The sequence below is a fragment of the Gambusia affinis genome, linkage group LG07 (assembly GCF_019740435.1).
Source record: "Gambusia affinis linkage group LG07, SWU_Gaff_1.0, whole genome shotgun sequence".
NCBI classification, from domain to species: Eukaryota; Metazoa; Chordata; class Actinopteri; order Cyprinodontiformes; family Poeciliidae; genus Gambusia; species Gambusia affinis.
The window spans coordinates 19,852,415-19,877,272 of record NC_057874.1 but is presented as its reverse complement, the minus strand read 5'-3'; the positions used below and the strand labels follow the sequence as shown (position 1 = coordinate 19,877,272).

Genomic DNA, 24,858 nt, shown 5'->3' with positions numbered 1-24,858 from the left:
GTTCAGTTTTCATGGCATCGCCCAATTTTGGATTTTTCTGTGGAATTTAACTCCAAAAAAAAAAATAAACCTATTGCAGATTTTTCTCATAGAGCATATGAAAACCAAACATTCAAAAGAAGATATAGAATGGGCCATTGACGGGTGTTTTCAAATCTCCAGCTAGTAGCCAATCCAGGAGCGCCATTTATTTTCCTAGGTGCTAATTGCCTTCACCCACAAGTGTGTTAGGGGTGCATGATTTAAAGGTATTATCAACAGAATTGGCCAATGTTAGTTTTTTTTATTATATATATATATTTTTTTACAGTGTCATTCTGATAAGTGAAACTGGGTCATATTAACAACTGGTGTTTGTTTGTGTTTCTGGTATTTGTTTGGTCATATTAAAGGCTGTTTCCCCCTTCACATTGCCTTTTGTATCAGATTTTCTCTATCAGATTATGCCTTCGCTTTGCAAAATCTGTTCATGACTAACTCCTCTGGAGTTGAATGTAAAACTGAACAAAACCCATAAAAGAACCTTTATATTTACATTTTGACCTTACATATACCTATATCTATACCACCTCTCTCATTGTGTTGCAAAAATTACCCTTTTGACTTCAGTTTTGAAAGTCTGCTGAGATAATTGGCAAGGAGGTAATGGCAACGTTCTCTTACTTCAAACAGAGTTGACTAAAATTAAAATACTTTTTGCAAATACCCTCTCTTCAGAACATCATTTAGTCAAGTGATGTCATGTATTTGTGTTTGAAATGTGTCCTTGGGGAATCAGATGATGTATTTTGTCTGGTTGGATAAATGTCATAAATATACAGTTTGTTTTATTTTCACCGTTCGCTGTCATTTTTACAGCATGGAATTAAAAACGTGTGGTTTTTGGTGAAGCATCTGGTAAATTTCTGCTGTAGGGACAGCAATCATCCTGTTCTTCAAACTTTCATATCAGATCTTTTTTCACACAGATTTCAGTGAATTCTTGAAATAGTTTCCTGATGAAAAAACCTGGCTGACGTCAACATTATTCTGAACAAAACACACTCAGGCTCCTAAATAGTGTTTTATGATGTGTTAGCTTGTTTTACAGACCTCGCAGCAGCCAAACAGTTTTCCTTCCTTTTTTATACGAGTCACTTGTTGCAGTCGGAAATATTTTTATTATATCTACTCCAAAAGTGTAGTCAGTGTTGGAAAGAATAGGTGATTAATGTCCTAATCATTCCTATCTCATTTGTGAGGCTGCTAGAAACTCAAATGAAGACGGGCTTCATATGTCATCTCAGATCTCACGGGGGGTCTGCTCATGAAATCTATTAATATTTGACCCCTGAAACCGGTGCCGTCCAGATACATGGTTTGTTTGATTAGAAATCGCTTCACATGCAAAGGCTGTTCTATTTTCCTCACCACAATATTCTCAGATGGAGAGTCCGCCTCTTCTGTTTGTTTATTCCCAACACAGTCGGCTGAGAGGAATGTTTTGGTTTTGCATCTTCTGGCTCAAGTTTCCATATGCTCATTCACTCGGGGGGAGGGCGTACTGAAGAGCTGGAGGAATTTAAATGTTCTATAAATGTTCAGTAGTTGTTTCCACATGGAGGTAAATGTTTGTTTGAGCTGCAGTAAGCTTGTAAAATACTTCCCCCCCATTCTCATCCATCATCTCCTCTCAGCTGGCTTTCTCCTAAAGCCTGACTTATTAAGACACTCTCACACTTTAGCGGTTCATTTGTTTTTGTTTTTTTCTTGTAATGAGGAGTTTTACTGAAATTGTTCATGTCTGTTCTTCCTGTCTGGATCTTCTGTTCAGATATAGATGAATGCCAGGTCCATAACGGAGGCTGCCAGCACAGATGTATTAACACCAGAGGCTCGTACTATTGTGAATGTCACCCTGGCTCCAGGCTTCATGTGGACGGTCGCACCTGCCTCAGTGAGTAGATTTGAAAACATTCGCTGCTGTCGGGAGATTTCAGTGTTGGTTCAAATGCATTTGTTGGTCATTTTATTGAAGTTTGCTATGGGCATTTAACTCTCAATGTTGCAGGTGATCAAAAATGAAGAGGTTCATGTATTCATTGGAAGGAAAGTATAAAGAAATGAAGGAACGTCAGAGTTATATACTGAGGTTTATAAACCTGGTGCTGGCTTCAGTGTCCTGTTTGACATTTAGATTTGAAATCATTATCTTTGAAGTCATTACACAGATATGTTAGCAAGAACCCAACCATTCACGAAAGGCTTTTCTCTGACAGATGTTGCGTGAAGAAATAACATATTACAACCTTTACAACTGAGTCCTGATGGAATGGTTGTGGATGCAGCTCATTTATGATGATGTTTATAGTAATAAATTAGTTTTTTATTCTTCTGTTCATTCCGAACAGATAGTTTGAGTTCATGAAAGCATAAAAACAGAGACTCTGTCCTCACATCAACTCTCTCATCTGCCCAGTCAACTTCAGATGTTTCCCACACACTTAGCTTGTAGCTGCATAATATTTAATTTGGAAAACGCTGTGCGGTTTGACATGCACTCAGGATGGATTGGTCTTGATTTCAGTCTCTCAGTATGAATAACACAGCCTTTGAGTTCTTCTACCAGTTATTTTCCATTAAGCGATTTAGACCCAACTGTTACTTCAAAAAGAACAAATGTAGGTTGGGAAGAAGTGGGATCAAATCGAACCGAGCCTCATTAGCGGATGAGTAAGCCGTCCACTGTGGATGCCAATCACTCAGATGTCTCTGAGTTTTAACTTTTTATTGTGATGAGGTATTTTAGTTTTTAGTTTGAAAGGATCTAGAAGTTAGAGATTTTACCACAGATTTGAGTGATTTATTCCTGCAAGTTGCTTAATGTTCTATTGTCACATTTTCAGCCGTGTACTCATGCGCTGTCCGCAACGGAGGATGCGAACACTACTGTCTGCAGCAGTCGGCTTCACATTTTCGCTGCCGCTGCAAGCCAAACTACGTGGTGGCAGAGGACGGCAAGCACTGTAAATGTAAGTGACCAAGTTGAATACATATCTAATATGCACCACTTAAACAGACAAAACAAAAAAAGGATTGGACTGTTCCCAACTGATGAAAGGTGAGCTTCTAAACATAATGTTAAAAACACTTTGACTCATTCTGCTGGCAGCTGTAATTTTATCTCAGGAAGATTAAGATTGAATACCACTCTGTGTCTTATTGAGTTACTTTTATTGTTTGTTTTTTTTCATCATAATTATTGTTTTCATGTCCAATGCTTCTTTTAATCACCTCAGTCTCAAAGGCTTCACAGTCAAGTATGATCTTCCAAATGTAGGAAATTATACATGAATTTCCATCTGCTAAATGATGAGGTATTAGATATCTGTGATTGTTGGCTTTAAACAACTTCCTTTAATTATTCATAGGTGAATGCTGATCATGCAAGTAAGACATGCTGCCACAAGTTAATTTCTGCAGAGAGAGCCCAATGAAGAAGAGCTCAATTCAAAGCTATGCACCTGTTGGGCATTAACATTTAGAAAAAACAAGTTTTATAGATTTCTGCTGTAAAATAATGGAGACTGCGTGATGGTGATGAAGGCGTACTTTTTGTGCTCCAGTGCAGAATCCTTGTGCAGATCAGAATGGAGGCTGCATGCATGAGTGTCGAGTTGATGGAGGAAAGCCTTTCTGTGATTGCAAACGTGGCTATCTGCTGGCTGAGGATGGGAAAACCTGTGAAGGTAGTTTCAAATTCATTTTCTTGGTTATACATGGAGTGGAAGTTCAATGTTGGGTGAAGTAAAAGTACTTTAAAATTCCATCTGAAGTCATTTTATGGATATTTAAGGCTTTCACTCTCCAAGGTAAAGTTTCAAATAGCTGCTGGATCAACTCTGTTCAAAGATTGTTTTAGGAAATCAAATATATTTGGAACATTTTGCAAAAGTAAGACATAGAGAGTATAGTCATAAACGTAAAAACTATAAACTATGTGTGTACTACTAGCCATGTGTGTGGTTAAGATCTGCTGAAGCTGTGAAGGTTATATCGTTTTTAGGCCAATAAAGCTGCTCATTTGATTCATGAGCAGCACATTTGAAATGTCATTGAGCTTGTGCAGACCATATGCAATTCGTCCTACAGTGCATAATGCTTAAACACGTCCTTCCTCAGATGTCGACGAGTGTAAAACAGAGGAAACCAACTGTGCTCATGGCTGCCGCAACACTCTGGGCTCCTATGCTTGTGTTTGCAACACTGCCTATGAGCTGGGCTCTGACGGGAAACAGTGTTACAGTCAGTTTGAATATCATCACGCATGTTAAACTTTGGACTCATCTGATTGAGCCCCATTCCTCCTGATGGACCTTCTGATCTCACTGTGAATTGTAGGAATTGAGATGGAGATTGTGAACAGCTGTGAGAGCAACAACGGTGGATGTTCTCATCACTGCCAGCATTCGACCAGCGGGCCGATGTGCACCTGTAACCATGGTTACCGGCTCAATGATGACCTAAAAACCTGTGTTGGTATGAGACTGCAATGCACTCAAACTGATGCGAAGTACCTGAATATATGTTAGCGATTGGATCAGCATCAGCATACATAGACTGTAGTACTTTGTTGTTTATATGATGTTAGTACCAGAGTGTTTTCTATTTCTGTTTTCCAAATACTTGTTTTGCAACAAATTGGCAAAAATTTCAGTCTCCAGACGTACAGACTTCCTCCAAAAAAACTTTAATTTCAGTAAAATGTAGCTTTACAAAATCTTCACTTAGGGGATTGAGTACAAATGCACAAAACCCTTCATATCTTTTTTCTGCCTCTCCACAACTATGCACTACATTATATTGGTCTGTCACATAAGCTCCAGATATAATACATTGAGGTTTATGGCATGACAAAATGGGAAAAGGGACATGAATATTTCTGCAATATTTTAGGTTTTTTTTAAATCCACTGACAAATATAACCCAAAACCACTTCACTTTTACCCATCTGCACAATGTTTAATAAATTTACATCTGTTTTGTGTCATTTTTACATCTGCAAACATGAATTGGAGTTATAAAGGCTCCCTGATCAAACTAGATCTCTGCAACAATACTGAAGAGTTATAACTAATTTATTATTAGTAAATCTTGTAATGTGGAGTTCTATCTTCCAAAATGTTCATAAAGTCCAAGAGCCATCAGTATAAATCAATTCTAACAAGAACTGAACTCTGTTGAACTTTAATTTATGCTCATAAAATTGGATTCACAGGACTTTACATGAAGTTATCACATTTGATTACTGTAGCAGTATTATTAGCTTAGTCAACACTACAACTTTGCCAAATACACACAAAAAAAGAAGGGAGAAAATGCCATAAACGCATTAAATGTTTGTTTTAATGTGCTCATAAAATCTTCATGCACTTTAAGAATTTGTAGAGTTCATGGTTAATTGTACTTCTGTTTAGGAGGTGGAACATTATTGAAGTTTGTTGAACATTTATTATAGCAGGCCAAAGTTTGAAGAACAGGGAGTTAGCTCTAAATATATTTTTTAGTTGTAACTTGGTTGTAATTGGATGCTAAATCAGCACATTTTATATTTTCTCATAAAAGGTTTCTGTCAGAAAGCAGTAGAGCATATCCCCAACTTGGATCTCTCTTTTTTTTGTGTGTGTGTTCCTGCTTGTTGTATTTGTCAGATGTTGATGAGTGTGGAGAACAGACCTCCTGTTGTGACCAGGACTGCACCAACTACCCCGGGGGTTATGAATGCTACTGCTCAGCAGGATACAGACTCAATGCAGATGGATGTAGCTGTGACGGTATGCTTTGCCCCCAGATAAAACATGGCTGACTCTCCTAATTCATTTCAGATTCTGTGGGTTTGTTGTTTCGTTGTTTTTCTAACTTTACCATGAGATGTAGCAAAAGCTGTAGACCTTTTGTTGTGTCTGTGTTGTTCAGATGTAGACGAGTGTCTGGCTGCTAATGGTGGCTGTGACCACACATGCCAGAATACTGCTGGTTCCTTCCAGTGCTTCTGTCACCGGGGTTACCAACTGGACGAGGACAGGCGCTCCTGCATCCGTGAGTTTCAGCCGTGTTGTTTAATTTCATCCTTAGAGAAAAGTAGTTCCAAATTCACTTTCTCAGGCTAAAAGCGAATTAAGTTATGTTCAGTTCACCACCTGTTCTTAACTAAGTTCATCTTCAAAAACACAAAGGAGTTTCCCTTTAGTCATAAGTTTTTCTGTGTAATAAACATTCTTTTTTTTTCCCACATTAAAACCTTCATGTATGTTTGGACTGCTGGATATTTCCATCTTCTGTAGGTATTCATAACCCAATTATTTTTTTTTCACATCTCTTTTTGGCATTTCAGTTGTGGGCACTGCTTTTCTCCTCATGTTTAATTCACCTTCTTTCTCTCTGAAATTTCAGTTGCAAAACAACCTATTAAGACCACATTTTTACTTTGTGTCGACTTTCAAAGCACTGTGAAATTTTTGCAAATAAACATTTGGAGTGCACTTGTAATGAGCACACATTATTCAATACTTTCTAAACCCAGGATGCCAATTTTTTTGGAGTTTGTCCAGAGTATGAACTTGTTAGACCCTTTTTTTTCTTATCAGAAAAGCTCCAGCTTATTCCAACTGGATGGCGATCATCTGTGAGCAATAAATTCATGTCTTGCTATAAATTATGACAAAATGTAAAAAAAGTTCAAATACTTTAGCTGAGTCACTGTAAAATCTTGATTCTTTAAAAACATGTCGGCTGTCAAAATCTTTACTCATCTAAATGAGGCTAGACGTGACAAAAACCATGATATGTTGTTGCTTTTGTCCTGCACATTGTAGTGAATCTTGAAGCCTTGATTTAAGATTTAAGTACCTTGCTCATGAAGCAGGGCACTTAATGACAGGAAGAATCTGGAATTGAATTCATAACTTTCAGATTTCAAGTCTACTACTAAGTCACCCAATAAATGCTGTTCTCCCAATAAAGAATTTTGCATTTATTTTTGAAAATGCCGTTTTTGGTCTTATTAAAAACAAAGTTTCAAAGAGGCATAAATAATTTTAGCCTTAACTATATACCTTAATCACCATAACTACAATTCTATTAGAAATTGCAAATGCATTTTTTATGCATTTGTAGTTTTTACAAGGTCTAATATTACAAAGTCTCCTTCACTAATGAATGGCAGAGAACCTTTCAGAGTTGAAGACGTTTTGATTCACTTTAACTTGTTAGGAATCTTATGTGGCCTTATGTTACCTTTTAAAATGGTCTCTTTTTTCTTGAGAAAATGTAAAAACGATCTAAATCCCAGTGACATTTCAGTGTATACTTACTGAAATGATGTTTAGTTCACATTTGGTGGCGTGAAAGAACATGCTGATTACTTCCTAAACATTTGTAGAAACTGGTTATCTACCACGGTGTATATAAATAACTACTTAAGAATTTAAATTGAGTTATTCATATTAAAATGAGTAGGATTTGAGTTATGAGGCCGTATGCTCCATCCATGCCACATGCATTTTTGACATTTGAGTTTTTCTCTTGCTCCATTGCAGCTCTGGCAGGTGCAGTTGAGTCCCTCTCCAGCGGAGGCGCCATCGAGCTGTCCCTCATTCATCCCCAGCTCACCTTGCTCCGCGACTACGACCAACCCCTGCAGCGTTACGACGACTACGAAGATGATGATGGGGAGCTGAGGGCTGAGAGCAGCCTGGCAGAAAAATTTGGTGAGTTTTCTCTCTCTGCCATTATTAACTCATTATCATTAACATGAAACCTGCATCTGATTACCAGGCCTCTGTGAAGTGTTTAGACTGACTCTTTCAGAGGAAGACCACACGAGGAGTGTTAATCATCTCAATTCATGCTTCCAGACGACCAGGAAACTACCAGGCAGGAATGCTGCGGCTTCTCTGGCACAGTAGCTGATTAAACCAGGGAACCAAAGATATTTTTTCAGCTGTGCATATTTGATGAACATTCTTGATAACAATGTAATCAAAACTGGAAACATGTATAGCACACACTGTACTGTCTGATTTCAGTATACATCATAGCATAATGTTACATTTTCTGTGGCCTTCTTGTCTATTTATTGGTTTGAAGTCATGGACTGTTTCATTTGCTCAAGCAGCAGTGTTAGAAAAAGAGGCAGATAAAATAGTGTTTCTGCTTGACTGGTCATGGTTACAGCTGTTGGTAATTATTCTGTTTTCAGTGTGTCTGGACGACACCTTCGGCAGCGACTGCAGCCTGACCTGTGATGACTGCACTAATGGGGGAATATGCAATATTTGGAAAAACGGCTGCGACTGTCCAGATGGATGGACGGGAATCATCTGCAATCAGAGTGAGGGTTGTCCAGAGATGCTCATCACCTGCATGTCGCTGTGATTGCAAGTGTTCCCTGTTAGGAATCTAAACTGTTGAAAAATGTCAATCTCACAGCCTGTCCTGCGGGGCATTTTGGAAAAAACTGCTCGTTTTCCTGTAAGTGTAAAAACGGAGCCAGCTGCGATTCGGTCAGCGGGAGCTGCCGCTGCCCTCCTGGTGTGACTGGAGATTTGTGTCAGGATGGTGAGAAACTTTTATTTTTTTAATGGTTTTGTTCTTACTTTCCACATTAAATTGCTGAAACATAATTCATACATCTATTTTGAATACAGTGCCTTGCAAAAACATTTATACAACTTGAACTTTTTAACATGTTGACACATGACAAACACCAAATTCAATGTATTTTATTTGGATTTTATGTTCTAGACTAAAACAAAATAGGGAAATGATATATGACTAATATTTTCCTTCTAAAAATGAAAACTGCATCATGCATTTGAATTCAGTTCTGGTGGGTCAATCTTTTGTAGACTCTCTCCTCACTGCAGTCGTAGCTGGAAGTCGTTTAGGATGTTTACCAGCTCTGGACATCTGGAGACGGAAATGCTTACCTCTTATTTGTAAAATAATTCCAGCCTAGTCAGACTATATGGAGAGTGTCTGTGAAAATTCAGTCTAAATTATTGCCATAGATTTATAATTAGACTTAGTTCTGTGCTTTGACTAGGCCGTTGTATCAGCTGAATATGCTTCGGATCCATTTCATTGTATCTTTGGTTGTATGTTTAGGGTTGATTTCCTGCTGGAAAATGAATATCTGTTTTCTTTCATGACCTTTCTGCAGTGTTCCTTGGTCTCCATGATGCTGTTTGCTCATTTATGTTTTCTAAGAATCCTTTGAGATCTAGATTAAACTACAAACAAGTGGAATATTTATTATTTAGGTGAATTTTTTTTTAAGTTAATTGATTGCACTGTATTTCATTTAGAAGCATCAGAGTAAAGGACTGAATATTAAAAATGTGTTTTCCAGTTCAGTTATGTTGTAGTTTACGTTGGTCCCCCATAAAAAAAAAAAATTCTAACAAAACACATTGAAGTTTGTGGTTTTGAAGAGAGCAAGATGTGAAAAGGTTTTTCAGTGATTTAATAACATCTTCTGTCTCCAGGTTGTCCTAAAGGTTTCTATGGGAAGCAGTGCAACAAGAAGTGCAACTGTGCAAACAACGGCCGCTGCCACCGAACCTACGGAGCCTGTCTGTGTGAAGCCGGACTGTATGGACGCTTCTGTCATCTTCGTAAGACTCCTAAAACACTAACCTTCCACTGCATCATATTTCATATTTCTATGCCCTGCGACAAAAAATTGATCATTTCAAATGTAAATGTTTTCCTAAATTTTAATTTCTAGCATGTCCTAAGTGGACCTTCGGAGCTGGCTGCTCTCAGGAGTGCCAGTGTGACCAGAAAAAGACAAAGGACTGTCATCGCCACCATGGCACCTGTATCTGCAAACCTGGTTACCACGGCAACACCTGCAACGAAAGTGAGAAACATACAAACTGTGTCAATTTTTGAGAGCCTGACCCTTTTTTTATGTCATTACATTAAAATATATTTTTATGAAAAATAAACAAGAAATTCTCAATAACAAGACAGAGATGTAATGCTTTCACAAACTCAAATTAACAGATAAAAGAAAAAATGCTTCAAAACTAATCAGTTGTCTTGGCACAATCTTTTCTCCCCATTTTTTCTGTGAAATATAATGTTCACATAAGTGCTGTTTATAAACATCTGCTTATATAAATCTGTTCTTAGTTTCAGGTCTTAAATAACATATAGATCTCCATATATGTAACCACTGGCTAAGTCTTTGTTATTTATGTTTCCTGGAGCATATTCAAATTACAACCATATAGATAATTATTGCATGGAGTCTAGACTCCCTGCTTTAATTTAAAAGTATTCACATGCAAATTAGTGGAAGGATTTGGTAATTACAGCTTTTTACTTTGCACCTACCCTCTTTAAAACAAACAAACAAAAGAAAAAACAAACTAACATAAATGTACAGTTGGCCTGAATGGTATTTACTGCTTTATCCTTCATTATTTTAATTACTTTAAGGATATACTAGATGTGGTGGTGATTCCAGGCTTGACTAGAAATATTTTACAGTGACTCAGCAAATGGAGATGTGCATACAATCTATTTTTTTTCAAACTGTGATTACCTCTAAGAAAACATGCTATCATCATCACTCTCCATCAGAGGTGCTTTACAAGCAACAATAACACTGCTAATGAAATTGCACTCAAAGTGAAGCTTAGAAACACATAAGAAACTCCAGTAAATGTTCCTAGTGACTATTTAAATAAGGGAGACTTTTGGACTCTTGCCTGGTCTCAGGCAGGACGACAAAGTGTGGGTTCTACCCGTTGCCAGGCCCACTCACAATTTGCCATACATAACGGATGTGATCAATTCATTGTCCAAGAACAACTTGGACCAACTGTCCAGGAGAAGGTTAGTGGTTGAACACAGTTTTCTCCTCTTAAATGGAGCAGAAAGTTGACAATGAAGTAGCTCAGAGATTTTCAGTCCATGGCCAGAAACCTCTTCATAGCTTATTTTGTGAGAAACCTGTGATCGATCCACTAGCTGCTGTCAGAATGGGTCACCATCAGTCAGGATTTGGCCCAGAAGTTCATGTCCTGTATTTGAATTACTCGGGTGTTAAAAAAGAACAAGCTGATGCTTTGTGTAAACTTGATGGATTTGATAATGCTTTAAAACATATTCAACTCACAGCATTTAGGCATCCAGGCATGAAGACGGCTTGCTGAATTTGATACTAACAATGTGGCCAATAAAGTGCAATGAACCCAGTGTAATAAGGCAAGAAGAGGACAGTAATTTCCAGCAATGTGTTTAATGCGATGAGTGAAGTGTGTGCTCTGTTTTGTGTCCAGGTTGTAAAACTGGTACTTTTGGACTCGGCTGTGAGCAGAAGTGTGTCTGTCCACCTGGAGCGTCCTGTGATCATGTGACTGGAGCGTGCCAACGAAAATGCCCCGCTGGACGTCATGGGGAGAAATGTGAGCAAGGTAGAGGACAGCAGGAGACAAAAGACATAGAAGTGTAATTCTGATCCTGAATTGGAAAAAGGTCCATCCTGTGTGTTGTGTATCAGAGTGTCCAGAGGGAATGTTTGGACCTGGCTGCGTCCAGCAGTGTAACTGCACCGGGGCACCATGTGACAAAGAGACAGGACAATGCCACTGTCAAGCTGGGACGCATGGAGAGCACTGTGAAAACTGTGAGTGAACATGCATGGATATAAGTGTGGAACAAGGACGCAGTTTCCCAACAATAAGATAATTTTTCCTCCCCAGTGTGTCCAGAGGGTTCTTGGGGTCCCGGCTGCAGGGAAACCTGCCCTGCTTGTGAGAACGGGGGTTCCTGTGATAAACACAACGGGTCCTGCAGCTGCCCGCATGGATACATGGGAACACTCTGCCAAACCTGTGAGTTACAGCAGCAGGCAATTTGGGGAAGGTGTCCATAGCAACATGCATTAAACAGTCCACTAGATGAGAAGGATGGCAGCGGAGTGGAAAAGTGAGGTGGCGGCGTTTGGATGTGAAATGAAGGAGCTGGAAGACTCCTTAATTTTTCTTTAAGGTCATTAGATAAAAATCCTTCAGCCATCTCAGAGGTTTTTCTGAGTGGATTTCAACCACGAGCTGGCTCTTTAAGCCACCTTTATGGGAGCTTGGTGCTTCACAGGCAATCATCTAGAGTTGGTTATAGAAAATTCATTTTGATCTTAATATAAATATATATATAAAATATATTTCCCATGTAGCTTGCCCAAGTGGACGTTTTGGTCTGAGATGCCAGATGAAATGTGTGTGTGAGAACAACGGTCACTGTGACCCAGAGAATGGACAGTGTACCTGCGCTCCTGGATGGACTGGACACGACTGCAGAAAAGGTAAAGGCCCCAAAGAGCTGAGCTGTAGGCATTTAAAAACTCTTCTGATGATTCGTGCATTCTTTGCTGCAGTTTGTGATGCAGGGCACTGGGGCGCCGACTGTGCAGAAACGTGCGACTGCAGAAATGGAGACGGAAGCTGTGACGGTGTGACGGGCCGGTGTAACTGTGAAGCAGGATTCACTGGACCAACCTGCCAGCAGAGTATGCTCTATATGCTGTCTTCCAACAGTATTTAATTAACCTTTTTAACTTTCATATGTTGTCATATTGCAGCCTCAAACCTTTGTGTATGCTATTGCACTTTTATGTGATAAACCCACGCAAGTAATGTATAACTGTAAAATGAAAAGGGGATATACAACTCTGGTAAAAAATGAAGAGCCCACTCCACTGAACCCCATTGAAAACCTCCTGGTTATTCCACCAGTTATTGATTTCTGAACTTTAATATTGTTGTTTCTAAATCAATATGAACTTGTTTTTTTGCATTATTTGAGGCCTGAAAGCACTGCATCTTTTTCATTCTTTTGACTGTTTCTCATTTTCTGCAAATAAATAGTTCGGTTTTGCTTGGCATTTTACTGACAACATGCATGTTGTCAATAGTTCATGAAATAAAAGAACAATGTTAATTTTTCTCCTGTCTTCTTGTGTTTGGTTTACCGTCAGAGTGCCCAGCAGGTCTGTTCGGTCTGAGTTGTCGTCATCTCTGTCAGTGTGAAAATGAAGCCCTGTGTGACCATGTGAGCGGAGCTTGCACGTGCCAGGTGGGATGGACGGGTTCCTTCTGTGAAAAACGTAAGAGAAACCCCATGAAGCCAGACTCACTCACTTTAACAATACGATGTGGTTTGTAAGAGAGGTCTGTATTTCAGCGTGTCCTCAGGGTTTCTACGGTCTGGACTGCCAGGAGAAGTGTTTCTGTCAGAACGGTGGGAGTTGCGATCACGTCAGCGGCGTTTGTTCCTGTCCTGCAGGCTGGATCGGCCCATTCTGCAATCTGAGTGAGTGACGGTGCAGGTGTTGAGTCCTCAGAGGGCGACAATATGTCAGGATTCTTCAGGTTTCTTAATGACAACAGGGAGTTGTTTCTCTCTGCTGTTGCCATGTGCTTTATGGGCACGAGGGAATGCTCCAAAGTCAATGGCTTGATATAATCAACTCATCCTCAGTCCTCAACTGGATATCTTTGTTCTATCTTGAATTATATGATCAGATGATTCTGACTGTAGTTTTTATCATTTAAATTGCCCTGGACTGTCTGTCCTCACAACTGGACACATTTCTGTTTTAAACACCAGGTTTTGTGAGGTTAAAAATACCTTGGATATGACACAAACTGACATATCCTGTTTAACTCTGTGTAACCTCATATTGTTAGAGGGAAAAAAAGTTAATAAATAAAAATCTGTAATTACTTTCTTACATAATTTTTCACACACTTGAACTTCAGGTCAGTCATCTAGTTCTATACAACTATGAACTTGATTAATCAAGTAAGATCATTTTAACATTTGCATCTTCAAGCTGAAACCCCAGTTTGCGCAAAGTTTTAAAAGGATCAGAGGGATTTCATTCTACAAATGTAACAGTCAGGAGAAGGGAACTTCAAAATCCATGGATGAATTTAGGAATGGTTCTGATTCTGAATACAAGATGGTTTGGACCAAAAAACCTTCAGTTTTCTGCTAGAAATCTGTGGATGAAGAGGAATTTTATTTTTCATGTCCTCAAAAATTAGCTGTATCGGAGGAGAATTATGTTTTCCCTTACAAACTGAGAAATTTAAAGGAGTTTTTAAGGGGGATTAGGCAAATTTAAAATGTGGGTTTCTGAATAAATCAAAAGATGCTTCAAGAAAGAAAGTTCATGGTTTATTTCGGTTTTTCTCACAAATCTTGGTTTGTTTTTTTTAGTTGACTGTTAAAGGATAAATGTCACATAAATGACAAAATTAGAAATTAGAACATTTTCGGACTTAAACTGAAGACAAAAATAAAAAAGACCCAGTTGGTTTCAGATATTTGGGAAAGTCCAGTTCAACATGAGAAAGTACCATCTTGGTGTTCCCCATGCTGAGGCCTGTATTACTTTCCAAATGCTGGAATTTTCACTTTTCATGATCAGAGTTCATCTGCAGGTAATGATATTGTTTTCTCCGTCTCCTGGCAGCGTGCCTGACTGGTTTCTATGGGCCGGGATGTAACCAAACCTGTGGCTGTCGCAACGGCGGCATCTGCCACCCGGCCGGTGGCCAGTGCTCATGTATGCCGGGCTGGACCGGACCCAACTGCACAGAAGGTGAGTTTGTGCTGTTGAGAGAAGCGATCATCCGCAATATAGGTGAAGAAGAGGTCACGCCAGAGTGTTTGTGTCTGATTTTCTCCCAGAATGCCCGGCTGGGTTTTTTGGGGCAGACTGTCAGCAGGTCTGCTTGTGCCAGAATGGAGCCACTTGCAACAAAACTGATGGAAAATGTTCATGTCCAGCTGGATGGACGGGTGCGGCCTGCGAACTGGGTAGGTAGCACTTCACCACATTACGATGTAAGATGAAATGAGGATTAACTGTACATAATTTTCTATTTGTGGTGATCCCTCATAACAACATCCTGCACAGGCTGATATCTGCAGGAATCCGGAAAACACTTATATTAAAGGAAAATGTAGTGAGGTTTAGCCAGTTTATGTAAACTATTTCATTTGAAGTTTGACAAAGTAAATATTACCCTCCATAATGGTTGATACCCCTAATAACAAAAAAAGTAGTAAAAAAGTAGTGGATGCATTTTTAATATAAATAAAAAAATTTCCCACTGAAGAATTTAGACAAAAAAATCAAAGGATATTTAATCAATAGGGGAAATGTATGGTTAAGAAATGAATGTATTTACAACATGGGTTATACAGTTCTTTTCATAATTAATATTTAAGCATATTTAAAAAGTTAATTTACTTCTTCAATTTAATTATAGTGTCTAGGAATCTTTATTGCTAACAAATAAATTCCTGTTTCCTGAGGGTATAAATCTGACATTTCTTTTTGCTGCTCTTCAAAATGGGAAAGACAGGAGAAAATGCCATTCCATTAAGACAGCCTTCTGATGTGTTAGAGCAGGGATGCTTTCAGAAGTTACAGGAACGTGGAACATGGGAACAGGAGTTTCAGATACCTGGAAAGGATTCTTGTTTGCTCAAATCATAATGATGGGGGACAGAAAAGAAGAAAAACATCAGAGACCCTGAAGAAAACATTCAACATGATGCTTTGGGGTTCATGTATTTCTTTTTTTATTTCACTATTCTTTAAAGTTTAATTTGTGGCCTAAGCTCATTTATTTCTGCTTGAAGTCTGGTTATTTGCTGCCAGTGAGTGTGTTTCTGACTCGACCCGGTGATGATATTCTGGCTTCTTCTTCCTCTGGGCTCTCCTTCACACTCTATCCTCCCTCAGTGACTGTTTCAACCTTTCGCTGTCGGACTGTGCCAGGACCCCCCCTTCCTCCTCCTCCTCCTCCTCTTCCTCCTCCTGCACAGGAAACCTCTAATCTTGTCGCAGGAATGTCTCCAAACTCTGTGCCCTGTAAGGTTCAATTAGAAAGAGTTGGAAGGGGTGAACAAAAGGCGTGTTGCACTGCTAATCAGACAGTGTTTCTGTGAAATCTCTCACACCGTCATGTCTTTCTCGGTCTGTCTGTCTGTCTGTCTGTGCGTGTGGCTGTGTGTGGACAGAATGCACAGCGGGCCGTTTTGGGGCAGACTGCCAGCAGCGGTGTGAATGTGAGAACGGCGGCGTGTGCGACAGCCAGGCAGGCCGGTGCAGCTGCAGAGCCGGTTGGGTTGGAGAGCGCTGTGAGAAAGGTGGGTCACTCAGGCTGAACGACAGAAACGATGACCTCATGTGAACCGCAGCAGTGTGGAGAAACTAAGCTCACATGACAGCGATTCTGTGTGTTTTTGTTAGTCATAACTTGTAAATCTCACCTTCCTGTGAGCAGAGTGTGAAGCAGGCCTGTACGGGGCTGGCTGCACTGAGCGCTGCCGCTGTGTGCACGGGGTTTCCTGTCATCACGTGACCGGGGAGTGCCGATGTTCTCCAGGCTGGAGGGGAAAGCTCTGTGACAAAGGTATTAATGTTGGAGAGGATGGATTGGAGCAGAGGGTTCAAACTCCTGTCCTCAAAGGCCAAGGCCCTGTAACGTTTAGATTGAGCTCAACACACCTGAGTTATAAATTATGTCCTTGGCAACACGCTGTAGAGCTTGCCTTTGTGCTCGGGAGGCTTTAAGAGGATCTGCACAGAAACAAATACCATAAAACCTGTATGAATTTCAGTGCTGTAAAAATGAGCTGGCCAGAATTTCACCACAGCAACGTGAGACACTGAAAACACACTACTGCAAGTTATTGCTGCTTTGGGTGGCTCTACACGACATTAAATCAATGCCTGTGCATACATTTTCCTCTCACTGTATTGACAGGTATGGTGATCCGCTCCGCTCCGTTATGTTTGAGTTACACGCGAGAAAACATCCGACAAATCTCAGAGGTGGTCACTACAGAAATAATAAAAAAAAAAACTAAAACATTGGTTCAAAAATAACAAATTATCATTAAATTTAGATAAAAAAAACTAAATTCATGATATTTGGAAACCACAATAAACAAGAAAATAATCCAATCTGAATAACTATTGACAGTGTTGATGTAGAACTATTTCATGAGGTCAAATTTTTGGGTGTCATGTTGGATGATAAATTTAGCTTGAAACCATTGACCTGCCAAGTGAAATCAAAACTAACCAAACGTATTGCTGTCCTGAGGGGAAAAAGGAATGTTCTGGACTACAAATCTTTATTTTGTATAATACTCTCATTGTACCACATCTGACACTTATGTAATAACAAAAAAAAAATCAATTTGAATAGTCCATAAAGGGTAATATTGGAAATGTACAGACCCATTCTGTTTTTTTAAATTAAATGTACTCAAATTCTGTGACCTTGTCAAATTTAAAACTATAAAATTTATGTTAAAAGTAAGAAACCATCAACTTCCATACAATATGCAAAACATGTATTGAGACAGAGAGGAGGGTTATAATTTAAGAGGCCAATAAATATACTGAAAACTGGGAAGATTATTTGGTTTAGTTTTCCTTTTACATTTCAAGCTGTGCTTTTGTCCTCACTCTCTCCTTTTCCTCCAGCATGTTTGCCTGGTACATTCGGTGAAGGCTGCATGCAGCGCTGCCGCTGTGCACAGGAAACTTCCTGCCACCACGTCTCTGGAGAGTGCGGCTGTCCTTCTGGATTTACCGGCAACGGCTGTGAACAGAGTGAGACCTGCAGCACTAATTTGTGCCTCCTAAATCGCCTGCTGCTTTCCTAAACTTAGAATAAGACCTAGCTTCTTCTTCTTTGTTACTAACTTCATCACCAGTTCAGGGAAAGTAGAAACTATTGGCTCCCACAAGACAAGTGTACCTCTCTCTGTCAGCTTGTATTCCAGGATTGTTTGGGCCAAACTGTAACCAGGTCTGTCAGTGCTCAGAGACGAACCAGCTCTGCCATCCGGTGTCTGGATCCTGTTACTGCGCCCCAGGTTTCCACGGCTCCAAATGTGACCAAAGTAAGAGAAGCAATGAGCTCAAAGACACAGAAAGTTGCATTATTAAATGCAACTTTCACACTCAACACTCTAACCGTGTTGAGTGTTTTCAGGCTGTGAAGAGGGTCGCTATGGTCCCGACTGTCAGAAAGAGTGTCGGTGTGAAAACGGAGGAAGGTGTGTCCCTTCAACTGGAAGCTGTGAATGTCCAGCTGGGTTCATTGGCCCGAGCTGCAACATCAGTGAGTTCATACCAAACCTTAATTAAAATACATTGCAAGTATTCATACTTTCATAAAGTCTTGTTCTGTTGCTGTCTGGCCCAGGTCTCTCTTGAATGAGATTTTCAATCTCAATTAGTTTTTTCCTGGTTAAATAAGGGTTAAATAAAATTAAAAAAAAATTAATTAAATTAAATAGCTTTTTCACATTTTGTCACAATACCCCCACAAACACCAAAGCAATAATGATTTTTTTTTTATTGGGGACAAACTTTTCTAATAAGAATCAGAAAAGTGTGATTTGCATGTGTTTTCAACCCACAAAATAAAGTACAGTGAAAATCATAAAGGTTCTAATTAGTCAACCTGTGTGTGATTTCATCTCAGCAAACTCTGTAAACATGGGACATTATGTTCTGATTGGATGAGATGAAACGTTGAGCTTTCTGACCCACATGGAAAAACCTATATATGTTGAAAATTAGCATATAAGATCAGCTGAACACAAAATTCCCACTGGGAAACATGGAGCTGGATACATAAATATTCTCCCTTCATTCTGATTTAGCTTAAAGTGCCTTGCAAAAAAGAAATGGTGAAAACATTTTCAAAATGTGCAAAGTTACTAGAAATATATGTCTTGCTGAATGGCACACTTTCAGATTTTTATTTGTAAAACATTAAAAAATATACATCCCTTCCCTACTATGTTTTAATCTGTCATAAAAAGAAAAAAACTGAAACAAAGTTCGTGACTAAGTGGGTTCTTTTGTAAGACTGTAAATGAAAGAGGGAGGAAGTAACCGTGTGTTTGTCTGGTGACAGCGTGTCCAGTCGGGCGCTATGGTGTCGACTGCAACCGTGTGGCTGTGTGTGGAGACGGAGCCCAGAGTGACCCCGTCACAGGTCGCTGTGTGTGCATCCCTGGACGCAGAGGAGAGGACTGTGGACAAAGTGAGTTGATACATTTCTGTCTCATTATATCTGGCTGAAGGGTTTTCCCTTGTTGCATTTGTCTTCTGCCTTTTTCATCATCTTTCTCTCCACCTCTGTGGATCCTTCCTTCAGTATAATTTGAGTGTGTGTGTTTGGCCTCAGGCTGCCCTCCCGGCTGGTTTGGGGAATATTGCACTCAACGCTGTAACTGCAGTAACGGAGGATTGTGCGACTCTGCGACAGGCAACTGCACCTGCGGTCTGGGCTGGACTGGGGAACGCTGCAACATTGGTAGTGGATTTTATGACCGCTTCTGTTCAATAATAGATAAGAAATGCATGCGCAGAGTGCTGAGTCTTAATGCTGCACAGTGTGAAGTCATGAGGCTGATAATTTGTCCCGTTCGTCTTGTGCCAGAGTGTCCCGTAGGCCGATTCGGTGCAAACTGTCAGCTGAAATGTAGCTGTCAAAATAACGGCTCCTGTGACAAAGTGACGGGAACGTGTCGCTGCGGATCGGGCTACTATGGACATCTGTGTGAACACGGTGAGAACCGAAGAGACAGGCACACATAAAGAAGGGTGAAAATGTCCTGAGGGATAAATCTGATGGGTTTTTTTTTTTAGCTGCAAATCCCTTTCAGAACAATGATTTAAATCTCCTGTTTCTTTCCATAAACCTTTGTGTTCCACATCACTGTGAGGAAAAGGCCTGCACTGTGTAGACTACAGTGAGTCACATGTTTCCACACGCTGACGTGTGCTATGATTAAAATAAACATGGACTCTTCTATTGCAGCATCCTGCTGCAGTAGTTACTTTTCATACATTTTTTATTCAGCTTTATGATGTTCATTCGCTGAACCTAAGAGTCCAGGTCCTAAAAATGTCAGTAAATACTGACTGATTCCAGCACCTAAAGTTGATCTGACTTTAGTGTGTTTCACCAAAACTTGCACAGATTCATACAAATTTGAAATATCAAACAAAGCAAGTGCATGTGTGCTCAGTCTGTGTTTGTAGCTGTTTTCAATGAAGGGCAAACGCCATCAAGCTGATATCTTTTGATTGTCCTCCCCTTCAGTCTGCCCTCCTGGTTTCCACGGTCCGCTGTGTCAGCTGCAGTGTGACTGCATGAACGGCGCCACCTGTCACCCCGTGTCGGGCCACTGCATCTGTCCTCCAGGACATCATGGAGCCCACTGCCACAGAGGTCAGTCAAAACTGTTTATTCACACCAAATAGTAGGAATAACTTTAGTCTTTGAATCACATCCCTAACTGCGTTCTCAGTGTGTGAGCCGGGGAGGTACGGTCAAGGCTGTGTCGGGGTGTGTGACTGCGAAGACGGTTCCCCGTGTGATCCTGTGACTGGAAGATGCATCTGTCCCTCCGGGAAGACAGGCGCCAGATGTGATATTGGTAATCTTTAGTTCTTTATCCAACTCTGAGAGCACACGTTACCTCAGAGAGCGTGAAATAGAAAACATGCACTTGCTTTCATAACGTCGGATAATCTTGCTTTGGGCTCAGAGAATCTCATGAAGGACGCGGTTTTAATTGGATTAGGCAAGAAACTAGGAGAATTGAGTTCATTTCAAAAACAGGTGAAAACGTTGAGCTTCAAAGCTGAGACTTTTAGATCTTCACCTACTTTTAACCAACAGGATGAAATGAAATATAAAATTCTGTCTATTTTATATTTATAAAACAGCATGACTAAATAATAATTCGCTACTTTTAAACAAACACGGAGATGTGTGAGGTCCAAACATGTGATGTTTCTTTTTACTCAAAGTGGAAAAAAAACAAAGCCATTCCATTTCACAAGAACTCAAGTTCAGAACTCACAGGAAGTCTTCATAAGTCCCTCCAACTACAACACACTCACTTTCTTTTTCTTGCACCAAACGAAGAGAGAGATTTGCCCAGATGGTGAATTAAGAGAAAACAGTAGGGACAACATGAAGGTTAAAGTTCTGGGAGAGACTTTGTACTTGTGAACTGGATCGACCTTTAATATTCTCCTGCTAGGGTTGTTGGACATCTGTGTGACATCATCACATCAGTATCACATAGATGGCAGTCTGACAATGAACTCGAGCTGGAACTGTTGACAGGAAGCAATCCGGACATCTTGAGTTGTTGCGTTTGAAGGCTGATGCAGAGACGCGAGGTATTTCTCTGTCTGCATGAAGTTAAGTGTGGTAAATAAAAGTAAAGATGACTGATCTTTAGTTTTAAAGATGATTCTAAATTAAAGATGCTGTACGTATTTGATATGTACAGAATTTTTACTACTGAAAGTAACGTAGTTACTTTATTATGTGATAAAATGACATAATGTGACTGGGAAATACATAATACCGTCCCTTTAACCGAACAATAATGTTATTAAAATTGCTTAAGCATGTTTTTTCCCAGGTCAGAAATCTAAGTTACATTTTTTTAAAGAAAAAATTAAATGTAAAAATTAGTAACATCACCTTGCGTATAAAGGTTGATCCTAGAAATGTTTAAAAATGTTTAGAGAAGGTTTGACTTGCATTGGACCTTTCACCTGATGACGTTCCTCTCCAGCCTGCTGTTAATCTTTACCTGCACCGATCTGGTTCCTGTGTGGGTTCTGTTTCAGACTGCAGAGGCGATCATTATGGGCCAGACTGCGCAGAGACCTGCGAGTGTAAGAACGGGGCGCAGTGCGACCGACGCAACGGCCGCTGTCTCTGTGCTCACAGCTGGCTCGGACTCTCCTGTCAGGAAGGTAAAGCACTGACCAACACTCAGCAGGCGAGTCAGAACCAAAGGATGAATCCCTGCTGACTTGATGAAATCAGAGTAGATGAGCAGAGTTAGGTGCTGACAGTGTTCAGGTTCCATCTGCGTGGGGCAGAAGTGCAGACACTGCACCTAAAGTTGCTGTGGTTTCTTTTGTTTTGATCAGAAGCGAGTGCTGGACTCACAGCTCTGTTTTCGTGCCCTTCCCCACACACTCAGGTGGACCCCCACTCTACAGCTATGGAAGCAGCAGAGCGAACTCGCAGCACAACTCATTATAACAGCTCCACGGAGCTGGAAAACTGAAACTGGGACAGACGAACGATGAAATGAAAAAGTCTGACGAGACGCAGCAGCAGCAGCAGCAACCATAGAGACTCTGAAGAGAAGTGCAGCTGAAAACAAGGTTACATCCTAGATCTGTGGAATAACGGTGACAATATTTCCACAAGCAGAGTGCAGCGTCAGGACATTGTTGCCTTCAGTGGCTTCCAGTGATGTCTTTTAACATAAGTTTTCACAGGTACTGTATATCAACCTTCCCAGAAGTCAGCATTGTTGCCCTTGTCAATGAACGTGTTGTTAGTAAAACAGCAGTATTTATACACCCCAGACTTTTTCCACATTCTGTCACTTTAGAACCACAAGTTAGAGATTTAGGCAATAGATCAATACAATACAGTGTTCATTTGGATTCAGCCTGAATTAATACTCTAACTGTGTTAAAGAGTAACAATGGGCATATTGGCAGCTTCTGACTGATGCTCTCCTTGCTGTCAACCCTTAGCAGATTTGAAGCTCTTGATTTTTTACAATGAAATATCTCCTTACAACCAAGTAACTTGAATTAACTCAGCAAATGAAAATGTAAGTGTAGTACTGGCATTTTACAGATGTTGAATTCAAAATAACATTTCTCATCTAAAGGAGGAAATGTAACAAATTCAAATGTAGGTAATTAATCAGCAAATTAGGAAAAAAAATATATGCATAACTGGGAATAACTCAGGCCACTGGATGGCAGCGATATGCTTTAAATACCATTTTTTGTTCATGTGGAAAATGCACCGACCAGCATCAGTGAGATTTGTACATCTGGGCTCCATTAACTGCAGCAGTCTATCAGTGACTCTCCAGAAAAACTCTGCTGACCTGTCTGCTGTGTTCCTCCGTCTCTCATGATACTCTTATTAGATGCTGTCCAGAAGGTGACTCAATTTATTAGATCACTTCTAACAACAACTTGCTGCACTGCAATTTATTTAGAGTTGCAGTATATTAAAACTTGTGGTTGCAATCTGACAAAATGTGGAAATGTTAAATATAGATACTTTTGCAAGGCCCTGTACGTACCTCAGTCAAATAATGTGATACTCCAGTTCATGAAATGTTGGACGTCTGAGTTCTTTCTAGTCAAGTGACATTAAATGAAGCAGCATTCATGTGCAAATCTGACAAACGTTGCTCTTTGTTATTTTAATAGATTTTGTGTATAAATGGTTTTGTATTTATATTTCATATGGTTGTTTTTACAGCTGAACAAGGTGAGAAATAAAGATGCACACTCAGGGTTGTTTACCATTCTTATCTTTTATCATTACTTCATTTAAAGATCAAAGCTGTACATCCTGTCTAAGTTTCAGATTCAAGCACAGTGCAGATAACAACGCCTGCGAAAAAGAAAAAACTCTAAATAAAAAGAGAAAAAGGCAGAGGTGATCACAACCAGAAGTATGTACACAAAGGTCAGAGTATGTACAGAAGGTACCAGGCTCCCACCGTGTCGTCTTCAGAGTGAATTCAGTACAAAGCTGCACTAGAGCATTCCTCAAAATGCCCACGCAACACAAATTCTTTGTTTTGGTCAGTTTTTTTTTCCTTTACTCCATACAATACTGACAGCATAACGCAGCATGATGGAAAATAAAAAATAACAGCTCTTATAACTTTCTCTATGGCATTAAAGGCTAAAACATAAAAATATATTCTCTGTTTGACCTAAGCTCCGTCCGTTCGTGGATCTTTTACAAACTGTCAGAACAGGAAACATGATCAAACTAGGAACACTTAAAGCATTAATTTTCCCTGCACAGATGAGGGTACCACACACACTTACACACACACACACACACGCGCACAGGCTTCAAACATGAAGATATTCCGACAACGTCCAGTTAGGAGTAACAGCGATGGGCCATTAAGATGCACAGCGTTGCAGTTCAAAGGAAAACAAACAATTACTGAAACGTGTTTATTTTAGTTCTTGGCAAAAGAAGATGGACACCACTATGACCTCCAGTCTCTGGAAATGATGCTAAACTGAGGATACTACTGGATCAGATCAACTACTCTCTACAGGAATAGGAGAGGATTTGATGAGTGCATCAATGTGGTTCCCTCCATAAATAAGATCAGAAAATGAATTTCAAATTTGGGTTTTCTCTCTAACGCAATGCAAAAAAACTAAACAAAAAAAACAACAACTTTGTAACAAAGAATTAGGGAGTCCTGAGGCAAAATAATATTTACTGACTCTGCTCAAAAAAAGTGCAAACCAGACCAGTGACCTCCAGGAGTTTGCTTGCTGCACGAAAATGTACAAACTCAACACTCCCATTATTTATTTCTCAGGTTAGTTGGCTCCACTGAAGTAAACCATCAGAACAGCAAGACTTTTCTGTATAAGCCCTTTGATTTCTACTGGTTTGTTCTGAGAACTGTAAACGTCCTTACAGCCCTCAGCCTCACATTTAGCTGCGAGTTTCCCGTTTTATAGTTTGGTTTTGATCAGATCCAGTGTGTTAAATGGCTCTGAATCAATTCATCCCTCTGCATCATTTGTACAGTAAAACTTTATGAAGTCGTGCCTATAATCTAATTTTATTTAACTATGTGTGAACTTTGGATTATGATTCTGATCTCCGTTTGGGCAACTTGATAACTACTGATCAAACA

The 24,858-nt window shown here is 39.8% G+C and overlaps 1 protein-coding gene and 1 long non-coding RNA gene across 5 annotated transcripts in view; one reads left to right on the top strand and one right to left on the bottom strand.

Moving 5' to 3' along the window:
* The window catches only part of megf6b (multiple EGF-like-domains 6b), a 60,707-nt gene extending 37,235 nt beyond the window's left edge, over positions 1-23,472 (top strand). For 2 of the 4 annotated variants that reach the window (XM_044123466.1, XM_044123467.1), the window contains 33 exons: positions 1,814-1,936; positions 2,886-3,011; positions 3,606-3,728; positions 4,162-4,284; positions 4,381-4,518; positions 5,691-5,813; positions 5,956-6,078; positions 7,578-7,748; positions 8,240-8,371; positions 8,470-8,598; positions 9,528-9,656; positions 9,770-9,904; positions 11,334-11,468; positions 11,555-11,680; positions 11,757-11,888; positions 12,230-12,358; positions 12,431-12,562; positions 13,031-13,159; positions 13,237-13,365; positions 14,534-14,662; positions 14,752-14,880; positions 16,093-16,221; positions 16,359-16,487; positions 17,570-17,698; positions 17,860-17,991; positions 18,084-18,212; positions 19,017-19,145; positions 19,290-19,418; positions 19,545-19,673; positions 20,211-20,339; positions 20,419-20,547; positions 21,761-21,889; positions 22,123-23,472. In XM_044123466.1, coding sequence (XP_043979401.1) covers positions 1,814-1,936; positions 2,886-3,011; positions 3,606-3,728; positions 4,162-4,284; positions 4,381-4,518; positions 5,691-5,813; positions 5,956-6,078; positions 7,578-7,748; positions 8,240-8,371; positions 8,470-8,598; positions 9,528-9,656; positions 9,770-9,904; positions 11,334-11,468; positions 11,555-11,680; positions 11,757-11,888; positions 12,230-12,358; positions 12,431-12,562; positions 13,031-13,159; positions 13,237-13,365; positions 14,534-14,662; positions 14,752-14,880; positions 16,093-16,221; positions 16,359-16,487; positions 17,570-17,698; positions 17,860-17,991; positions 18,084-18,212; positions 19,017-19,145; positions 19,290-19,418; positions 19,545-19,673; positions 20,211-20,339; positions 20,419-20,547; positions 21,761-21,889; positions 22,123-22,184 — 4,229 coding nt within the window. In that variant the 3' untranslated portion in view covers positions 22,185-23,472. The remainder of the gene's footprint in view (positions 1-1,813; positions 1,937-2,885; positions 3,012-3,605; positions 3,729-4,161; positions 4,285-4,380; positions 4,519-5,690; positions 5,814-5,955; positions 6,079-7,577; positions 7,749-8,239; positions 8,372-8,469; positions 8,599-9,527; positions 9,657-9,769; positions 9,905-11,333; positions 11,469-11,554; positions 11,681-11,756; positions 11,889-12,229; positions 12,359-12,430; positions 12,563-13,030; positions 13,160-13,236; positions 13,366-14,533; positions 14,663-14,751; positions 14,881-16,092; positions 16,222-16,358; positions 16,488-17,569; positions 17,699-17,859; positions 17,992-18,083; positions 18,213-19,016; positions 19,146-19,289; positions 19,419-19,544; positions 19,674-20,210; positions 20,340-20,418; positions 20,548-21,760; positions 21,890-22,122) is intronic. The other 2 variants (XM_044123468.1, XM_044123469.1) reach the window with 1 other exon arrangement.
* On the bottom strand, positions 15,191-16,656 carry LOC122834755. The gene is made up of 4 exons (XR_006371242.1): positions 16,583-16,656; positions 16,345-16,476; positions 16,033-16,235; positions 15,191-15,941 (listed from the first exon to the last, which is right to left on the bottom strand). It is a non-coding gene; the product is annotated as an uncharacterized LOC122834755 (long non-coding RNA).
* Positions 23,473-24,858: the final 1,386 nt, after the last annotated feature.